The 10,138-nt window shown below is 55.8% G+C and overlaps 2 protein-coding genes across 2 annotated transcripts; one reads left to right on the forward strand and one right to left on the reverse strand.

Moving 5' to 3' along the window:
- Positions 1–3,381: 3,381 nt before the first annotated feature.
- Positions 3,382–5,488, forward strand: EsH8_I_000044 (glycoside hydrolase superfamily; the record flags this gene model as incomplete). The annotated part of the gene is made up of 7 exons (XM_083267457.1): positions 3,382–3,488; positions 3,572–3,766; positions 3,957–4,084; positions 4,164–4,252; positions 4,319–4,616; positions 4,707–4,872; positions 4,948–5,488. The coding sequence occupies 7 exons, from the start codon at positions 3,382–3,384 to the stop codon at positions 5,486–5,488; spliced, it is 1,524 nt and encodes a 507-aa protein (XP_083117895.1).
- Positions 5,489–6,063: 575 nt separating this feature from the next.
- On the reverse strand, positions 6,064–7,827 carry EsH8_I_000045 (glycoside hydrolase family 47 protein; the record flags this gene model as incomplete). Its single annotated transcript, XM_083267458.1, has 2 exons — positions 6,064–6,186; positions 6,247–7,827. 2 exons carry the CDS (start codon positions 7,825–7,827, stop codon positions 6,064–6,066), a joined length of 1,704 nt encoding a protein of 567 aa, XP_083117896.1.
- Between the last annotated feature and the right edge of the window lie 2,311 nt (positions 7,828–10,138).

The raw sequence follows: 10,138 nt of genomic DNA on the forward strand, positions 1-10,138 counted from the left end.
GATGGGCCAAGTATGAGGGGGGGGGAAGGGCTCTCTATCGGTGGTCGGTGGTGTCGTCGCAGGCTGGTCGGGAATGAAAAGTTCCAAGACACAAGGTTTCAGAGGGTTAGGACCAAACCGACTCGTCGAGCTGCAATGGAACCGTCTCGCGTGGTGCATCAGCAAGAAGGGATCGTCGCGTCTTTATAGATTGCTCGGCCGACCCCATGTTTCCCCGTGCCCGTATCCACTTTGTCCCGAAGGCCGCAGCAGTTTGGGAGCATCGAAGGCAGGCGGATTTTCGTCCCCAAAGTACGGGCGGCATGGGTTCGCGTCTAGCGCAGCGAATTGTGAGGGAGTGTTGGACGTGGTGCGGTCAGTCGGTGGTCGAGTTTGCTGGGGGATGCGAGTGGAGGCGGAGGCAAGAGACCCCTGGCCTGGCATTTCCGGGGGGCAGCCAGCCCGTTAGAAGACGGCATCGGTGACGGTTGCCCCGGACCCAAACCCCATGTCCCCAGGTCGTGCCGGGATCCAAGTTCGCGCCAGCTTGCTGGAACTGGCGGCGCGGGTGCTAGTGCTTGGGGGAGGGTTGCGTGTGATGTGACAAGCTTGCACACTTCGGGGGGAGGCAGAGTCGAAATGGCATTGGAGAAGCGCCCGTCTGGCACCTGTGCCTTTTCTCCAATCTCCATACTTTTGGGAACGCGGGCATGCGGGGAAAGTTGCCGGGATTGGGGGGAGCGAGCGTGGAGTGGCCGAGGAAGTGTTAAAAAAATAAAAAAAAAAGAAGTGGGATGGATGGCGGCTCGGTTCATCAGCACCGACACCGACGCGGACGCGGACACGCTGGAATACAAGCGACAGGCAGCTTCGGTATTGTTTGGCCAGCTGCATGTGGCTCGATCATCCGAGAACGCTGGTAGAACTGGGCCAGACTGGCGCAACAGCGAGTCACATGGAGAACTACGGACAACTTTTTTGCCACGGGTTATCTGGGTTAGTCGGGAGACCCTCTTTTGCGCGCAACGAAGCCTCTGCCATTTGTCTAGGCGCTCCCTGGGATTGGCAAAAAGTCTGTTGGCTACGAAAACGTCGGCAAGCGGGGAGAGGACCCTCCCATATATTGCCTAGTATTACTGTAGCATAGTATGGTGTCCGCCGCCGACATTTGTTTGTTCGTACAGCTAGCCAGCTATGACATGACGGATGGATACGGGTAGTGTTCCTCCCCCCCCCACTGTCAACTCGGCAGCGCGCTTCGCTTCACGTAAGGCAAGGCAACACTTATCAATCTGTCTCCTCTTTTGCCTGCCCTGCGTATCCATATCCGTGTCTCCCCCATCCCGTGTTAACCCGTACTGGTGTCGAAGAGGGATCCTCTCTTCCTCTGGCGGCCGTTGGCACCGTGGATAATGGATAATGGCCCCATGAATGAGCGGGTACGTTGCTCTTTTGCGTGCAGCTCAGACCGAGAGGATACGTACCGCGCTTACATGATTTCATTGGGCTGTGGAGTGCCGGTCCCGCCCCGCCCCGCTTAACACAGCCAATGTCGTCACTTTGATGAGATTGGAGGAGAATCAAGCTTTAGTGTTGGAGGTATGCGCTCCAATCACAGCCGCGTAGGTTCCGGTACTTCCCCACACGACTGGCAGGGATGCCGCAGCCTCGTTAGGAAGGCGACCCGCCTTTCTTGCACGCACCACGGGACTTGGCGACAACCGCCGTAAGTGCAAGTGCAAGGTGCAGGGCCCCGCATCGCTCCTCCTCAGTCCGCACTCAGTCCGCACTCGCACTTGAGTCCTCACTCACTCCTCACACTCACTCCTCACCTCACCACCCTCCTCATCCTCATTCATGCCTCGGGTCCCGAGGTCCCCTCAATTTTCGTCTTGCTCACTCGTCCCCGTCACCGCTCTCACCCACACTCACCCACACTCGCCCACACTGCCTCCCACGCGCTCACTCTTGCGCCGGCGCTTCTCCATCGGTCCCGTCTTGACCGTTCCCACGCGCCCCCGTGTATGTATTTTTCTGCCCATCGCCAACCGGCCCAACCAGCATCTTCGCCGCCGCCCAGCTTCAGCTCTGCCTCATTTGAGTTGGACCTCTGGTCCCTGCAAGAATGAGTCCAGCCCGCCCTCAATATCCGCATCCGTCTGTGCTTCTTCTTCTGACAAACTTGGAAACTCTGGCTGAATCTGACCGGCATGCGCTCCCAATACAATACCCAGCGCCCTGGTTTGCAATTTGCCTGCCAAGTTGCTACGCGTGCCTGAAACGGGTTCTGGCCTGATCGAGTATAGCAACTAATATCCTGATGCAATGCATCCAACGTCTCCGTCCTTGTACGTTAGTTGCAGTAATCTCCAGCGAAAGAGACAACAGGAACCGTCACGTCTCTGTGCCAACGCCCCAATCCCAATGCGCCCCTCCCCTTCCCCCTCCCATGCATGCATGCCCGCTCGCTGCGACCACATGTGACAATCGCAACTGCATCCCACGCCCATCTATCGTATGTCGTCCAACAGCACACACACGTACACACACATACATATGCGGGAAAAAAAAAGGGAAAGTAAAAAAAATAAGGCGAGAAAAGGCCCGTCCAACGCTCTGCTCATCCTTCAATGTATGTTTCCACACTGTTGCCAATCGTCCCCGTAGTCCCCGTAGTCCCCGTCGTCCCCGTCTAACCCTAACCCAATGCCATTCCATCCCGCCCCATCCACTCACCACCGCCACACACCCTCTCTTTCTCCAATACTGTGCCACTCGGAGCCGACTACCCCACCCCGAGACCCTGGCGCCCGCATTATCGTCGACTTTCTCCGCATGGTATCGCCTATGATTCGTGCGCCTGTCTCTCAGAGTCGAGAGCCGCACTTCTAAACACTGGTCAATATGGCCGCGCCTTCGTGACCTGGTCGAATCGGGACAGAGCCACACCTCCCCCTCCCCTCCTCTGTTCGCCTTACCCCAGTCTCCCCGGCCCTTCACTCGCTTGCCCAGGCATCCCGACCCAGCCCAGGCGACTGTCGCGGGAACAGATCCCAAAAACCGAGTAGTCAGGTGCCCAGTTTGCGATCCCTCCACTGCCGACCCAATATCCTCCTCCGTCTGTTTTCTGCCGTTCTCCAGTCCGTCTCCGTCGCCTCACCGCTTGCCCCCGCCCCTGGCGAGTTCAAATTCCGGCCTCGATCCGGCGCAGTCGCGGTAAACAGGTCGTGCCCATTTCCACCACTCATTGACTCGCTGTTCATTTTTTGCATAAAATTGTCAGCTACGCGGTTGATCAGACCATCACCACATACGCAGACACACAAGGGCAGCTCGAGTCCATACATCTCACTCACACTCACACGCCAACAAGCACACACACACACACACACAGCTTCAGTCATGGCCACATTCACCAAGATCGCCGAGGATGCGCGCCCCAGCATCACGGTGAACCCCTCCCACCCCATCTCCAAAATCGACGACAACGTCTATGGCGGTTTCACCGAGTAAGTCGAGCTGCGCCGCCGCCTCCCTCTCACCCGAGGGAGGCCGCCCTCATGTAGATATTGGCCTAACACGCGCGCCTCAGGCACATGGGAAGATGTATCTACGGCGGCATCTACGACCCCGGCAACCCGCTCTCTGACGAGAACGGCTTCCGCAAGGATGTCATTGACGCCTTCAAGGAGCTGAACTGCCCCGTTGTCCGCTACCCCGGAGGCAACTTTGTCGCCACCTACCACTGGATTGACGGCGTTGGCCCCAAGGAGAAGCGCCCTAAGAGGTAAGTGTGTGTGAGAGAGAGAGAGAGAGTGAGAAAAAAAAAAAAAAAAGAACCCCCCTCTTCCCCATCCTGAAATTGGCCAGCATCAAGATCCAGACCCCTCGACGCGGAATCCTTCGAGGGTCTGGACCCTTGCGCGAGCGGCCCGCGCTTGGTTTGCAGCGAGTGGCTGACGTGCGTGCAATCCCAGACCCGAGCTGGCTTGGATCGGCGTTGAGAGCAATGAATTCGGAACGGACGAGTTCATGAAGTGGTGTGAGACCGTTGGCACGGAGCCCTACCTGGCGCTCAACTTCGGTACCGGAACGCTCGACGAGGGTACGTCGGATCTCCCCCCCATTTTCGGAAATACATTTCCACCAACGGCTTTTGCTGACGTGCCGACTGCTGTTTGTAGCTCTCGCGTGGCTCGAGTACTGTAACTCTGACAGGGACACCTACTACGCCAACCTCCGCCGCCAAAACGGACGCGAGAAGCCTTACAACGTGAGTAACCAATCCCGCTCCTAGCGTTCGGCGCGCACACGGACATCTCACTCACCCCATCATCAGGTCAAATACTGGGCCCTGGGCAATGAGATGTGGGGTCCCTGGCAGGTCGGCCAAATGACCAAGGAGGATTATGCCAAGCAGGCTTACCAATGGGCCAAGGCCCTCAAGCTCCTCGATCCCTCCATCGAGCTGATTCTCTGCGGTGAGACCGGCTTCAGCAGCTGGGACACCCACGTCATCAAGGAGTGCATCACATGGAGCGTCCACGGCCTCGGTGGCAGCACCACCGCCTCCCTGATCGACATGCACAGCATTCACCTCTACACCGCGTCAGCGGACCACCTTAAGAACGCCACGGGTAAGTTTCCCCCCCTGATCTTCCTGTCGTGGAAGCCCTAAGATGCCCGATCATGAGACTGACCGTGTGGTTTTTTCCCCCCTAACACAGCGCCCCGTGCGGCCGAGCGTGCTATTGAGATTACGGGCAGCCTCATCGACCTTGCTCGCATCGAGAACAAGGTCCCCCCCTCGTGCAAGAGGCAAAAGATCTGCTTCGACGAGTGGAACGTTTGGGACCCGGTCAGAGCGCCCGGTGAAGAGGGCGGCGAGGAATCGTAAGTCGAGACTCTCCCGGTGAACGCGGTGCCCCTGATCGGAAGATAATGGATGCTAACCGACCGACCAAACAGCTACACTCTGTCGGACGCCCTTGCCGTCGGTGTGTGGCTCAACGTCTTTGTCCGCCAGGCAAAGTACGTCGGCATGGCCAACATTGCCCAGTCCGTCAACGTCATCTCGCCCCTGATGACCACCAAGGAGGGCATCACCAAGCAGACCACCTGGTGGCCTCTCCTGCTCTTCAGCAAGTACATGAGGGGCTCCACCATCGCCACCCACGTCCGCTCGCCCGAGTACGAGGGCCCTACCGAGCCCAACTGGATCCGCGGCGCCATCGAGACCCCTTACCTCGACGTCAGTGCCACCGTCGACGACAACGGCTTCGTCAACCTGGCCGTCGTCAACGTCCACGAGACCAAGAGCTTCTCCGTCGACCTCGAGGGCGTCAAGGAGGGTGCCGAGGTCGAGGTCTACACCGTCACTGGAGAGAACGTCTCCGTCGTCAACACGGGCGATGAGAACCCCGTCGGCATCGCCGAGAGCAAGTGGGACGGCAAGGGCCCTTACGAGTTCGCAAAGGCCTCCGTTACGCTGCTGAGATGGAAGCACTAGAAGAAGGCCTAGGAGGGCCGGGGTTTGGGCAAAAAGGACCGACATTCTACGTGAATCCATCTGGGAACTTGCATATGATGTGAAATGAAATTAATTGATGCAGAATCGGAACCCGCAAGGGAGATGGGCTGGCAGGACCGGTATCACTAGGATTGCGTATATATATATAAGCATAAAGGATCAAATAGACGGTTATGACATGACGCATATGCGGTCCCCAAGCTCTCTGTGACAGGACCTTCATGCGGGCTTGAATTGTGATCTCCATTGGTAATAGGGATCATGTATCGCTACGTAAGACGAAGTTGCTCGGGTCGCACCGCTCACAGGCTGTCGGATGTCGTCGGCCGGCTCGCCCCTCTCCGCAGATCCGCAAAACCCGCCCTGTCTAACATGCCGAGTCAGGCGGCATCCCACCCGACCTAAACCGGACCCCACGGGTGGGGGGGTTTCTCCTTTATGCAGCTAACGCCTTTTGCAGCTGGTGCCTGTGACTGCTATGCAGCGAGCTACAGTACAGCCAAGCATAGGCATTGCCGCCAATCTCAGCTCGATGAAACGAGCTACCTGTAAGCTCAGGGAGATCTCCTTCTGAGTGGATGGGCCTCCGTGTTCAAAACGAACTCGTCTAGGTTGACGAGGCCCGGGGGCGAGAAGATCAGGTAGAAGTATTTCAGTGTCTCGGAAAGCCAGAAGCTCTAGTGGGTTGTTAGTACTAGTTCTCGCAGCATGTTTTGCCTGCTACAGGTTCCACTCACCTCCATTGAATCCAGCTTCTTCGTCTCGCCCTCTACAGTCACGTCCTCAATGGCCGAGTTCGCGTACTGCGTTTCAGTGGCCTTAATGATTGCTTGGAACATTGTCCAGGCTATCTCCTGGTACTCGGGGTTGCCGGTCATTCTGTACATTAGGAAGATGCTTTCAATCGCTTCCGGTCGAAGAATGTACCGAGGGTCACGAGCATGGGAGAACCCCTTCCTCAGCGTGGAGGCGCCTTCGCGCTCCCACCGTTCCTCGTCCCACTTGCAGCCGTCCAGCGACTCGCAGGGGATCATGCCAAAGATCTCCGGCATCAGTCCCGTAGGGAAGGAGCCGTATGCCCAGGCACAGCCGCGCGCCAGCCTCTCGGCGAGGCCTACGTGTTCTTTGATTCCGAACAACTTGCCACCCAGCCCGAACATACCGCCAACGAAGCAGGACAGGTGCTGGCTTTCTGGGTTGTGCCTCACGTTGCCTTCTGCGAACGCAGTGCCGGAAAACAGGATATCCTCGCCGTCGGGGAGCATAGGACGAAACAAGAGGTGCTGTTCGACGACGTGCATGGCATGGCGATACATCTTTTCGTACGCCGGGTCGGTTCCTCCCAGCAGGGCGTACATCTTGGGCAGATATTCGTACAGCGAGTCGGCGAGCGCTCCGAGAGTGAACTCGGCGTGCTGCGTAACGCTTTCGTCTCGGAAGTTGATGAGCGCCGGCCACATGCCAGGCAGTTGGCTCTCGCGCTGCGTCCTCTCCAGGAACAGCTTGACTCTCTCGATTGCATCAAAGTACTTGGGGTCTCCGGTGAGTTGCGAGAGCCTCGTGAACTCGAGCGACAGCGAGCACGGCGACGCCGAAGGATCTGCCGTGCCCGCAATGAGGTTCCCATCCTTTGCGGCCTCGAAGTCGAGCCAAAAGGGCGGCATCCGGTTGGGTGTATCAAAGGCGGCGTACAGCATGTCGCCCAGCTCAATTGCCTTGAGCAGCAGTACGGGTTCCCCGCTGAGGTCGTACGCGCTCAAAAGGCCACCAAGATGCCGGATTGTCGTCTCAAAGACGTTGACCGCCGTCTCCTTCGTGTTGTCCCAGTCCAGAGCTCCAATGACAGACAGAGCCTCGTCAAAGTCGTCTCGCAGGTCCATTATCCACAGCGTGTCGAGGGCGTCGACGAGCGTCGCCGCGTAGCCTCCGAATGTATTCTTGCCCTTTGCAGAAATGGGCGCGAGCTCGTCGTAGCCCCAGGCGTGTTCCTTGTAGCTAGTCCAGCTCTTGAGGAAAACATCTCGAACCGTTTGTCGTCGCTTCTCCGAGATCGCGTCGTTTTTGCGCTCGCGCTTGGCGCCAAAGTTGAATTGAACTCGCGGAAGGCTTTTCGGTCGTTCGGCGGGCAGGCGGTGCATCGAGGATGGAGCAATTGGGTATTTGTGTCGATGGTTGGCCCAGTCGAAGCTGCTCTTGACGAGGCGGATGGCGGCATGCTCGCGAACTGGTCGAGGGTTGGGGCGAAGGGCATTGAGGGCGAAGAGACCAAAGAAGAATATGGCGATGATTATGACACGCCGTTGTCGTCGATTGGCCATGTTGTCATGTCGAGGAGGGTTGTCGGCTACTGACGTCAAACTTGCTCCGGGGAGCTTCGACTTCGGGGTCGCAATTGCATGTCAATGGCACACGGTGGCCGCCCACAACTTAATGCCAGCTTCGCCCATATATGCGAGCCGGATTCTGTCTCAGGAGCCGCCCAGTGGCGCGCTGGACTGGGTCCGGTACGAAAATAACCATAAAGGCGTTCAGGTTCGAGCGTTTGGGGGCGCAGAATGGGACGCCAGGGATAGAAAAAACCGGGGATTCACAAGGGGCAGTGCGGGTCCGGGTTACGGAACAGGTGCCGTCTTAGCGCCCGGGCTGGCCCGGACTAATTCACCCCGAATCCCCGCGTTGAAGAAGTCATTTGCAAGAGCCCGCTTCTTTCAAGCTGTCTGCATCTAAAGTGATGACTGAAGCTGAGAAGCGGTATTAAAACGACTTTAAAATTCACCTTTGAGCGTCCTAATTTAGCCGGTGCTTATGTTCTCTGATCAAACCAGGTCCCAATAGACCAACTTTTTGTGCTTGAAAATGGCCCGGGTCTCAGTCACCTCAAGACTTGCACCGCGCTCAATTTTTATCACAAGACTGCAACAAAATAGAATTTTATCTAGTATTACTAGCTTTAGTTAAGGCCTATCCTTTTGAATTACTTATGCCCTTGAGCAGCAATTTCGTACCTCTTGGTCCTTGGCGATCGTCAACGTTCAGATTTACATAACCATCGCTCAATCGTGTTCCATATTAATGCATCTTTCTTCACAGTTGTCGCCAATGACAGCTGGGCCATGCCTCCAGAAACGAAGCCATCAACTGTAACAATGTCTATTCAGCCTCGCACCAAGTACGCGAAACGGAAAGCCATTATGGCCAATGCGGCATTGCTGGATATATTATGGCTTCTCTCGGCCAACAGGTTAGCAGCAGACATAAAACTGGTGATACGTAGATCGAATTCAGTGCAAGCCGGGCATTTACCTGACAACCAGTTTCATTGATCCTTATGGAGTGAAATGTGCCCGTTTATTGTGATTTTGCAAGTATTGATGATTTATCTGAAGGTTGCAACATCTGTGTTGGGGCAGAACTATTTGACATTCGAAACAACTCAATAGCTGACTGAAGCCCAGAGGCAGCGTGAGCTGGTGTCTTCTAAATGGACCGTCGATTTTCGCCTGGTTTCCAAAGAAGTAGTTGCCGTAGTATGCCGATTCAGGAGCTGGCGGGCGGAGGCAGAGGAAAATCGGAGGGGCATCGGATGTGACATTGCAATCAAAAACTCGACTTCCGTTCCGCACATTGATGTGCCGACACTGGCCGGCTCGGGAAAAATCGCCGAGTGGCCCTTGCGTGCACCCAAGCTGATAGTCAAAGATATTACAGAGAGGAGGATATGAGGAAAAGTCGGTACAACCATGACCAGCATATCATCCGCAGATAAAACAGGAAACGAAAGAAACCGTAGTCGCAAACTGAGAACAATGAGTGAAACAAAATTGTTCTTGCATGCAACGGATGTCCCGAAGCTTCAAAGAAGTTTAGGGACGTGCCGAGCGGCAGGAGAGCCTGGGCATAGTTTAAGCTTTAGCGCTGCTCAATCAAAAAGCGGAGACGAGAAGAATAGACGAATGAAGCAAAGGTTACCAGCAAGTTTCTTTGATCTCGGATGACAAGCCGAGGAGCGCTGTGGGATTCCGAAGCTGGGGGCCAAGTATAGCTACTCTCTATAGAGTTTTCTGCAGTATAAAACTTAGGTGATGGCAGTACTGTGCTCGAAGTACAGGTACTTCTTCATCCAAGTCGAATCACCACCATTCCAATGCCCGCTAGCGATTTTGCCTCATTGCCAAGGCCCTATCTCAGCTAGCATGGAAAATGACCGATAAGAAATCTTTGGAATATATACGAACCCTTGCCATTGCCCTCTCCGGGTGAGTGTATTTTCATCTTTCCTTTCTTCTAGACGTATATTTTATACCGCATCGTCGCTGGGTAAATTTGGAATCGTCACCCTGAGCACAATTGCATTCCTCGGCTCGTTAATTTGGTAATTCGTAGGCACGTCGTTGACAGCCTCAGGTTCCTCATACCGCACACGCCAAATTGCCACCCTGCCTTGCCATTCATCTAGGCTTGTATTGGACCCGTGAGAAGCACATAACCAGTCTCACCACTCGCAACGAAGTAGAGCCTTTTGTTCTGCTTCTTCGTGTGTTGTTCCGTTGCAAGTATCCACACTGGGGACAAGTTTTCATCCCTTTGGTTCCCATTTGCTAGGGAGGGAGTTCCAGACCCATCAGTACC

Source organism: Colletotrichum jinshuiense, chromosome 1 (assembly GCF_051148585.1).
Source record: "Colletotrichum jinshuiense chromosome 1, complete sequence".
NCBI lineage: Eukaryota > Fungi > Ascomycota > Sordariomycetes > Glomerellales > Glomerellaceae > Colletotrichum > Colletotrichum jinshuiense.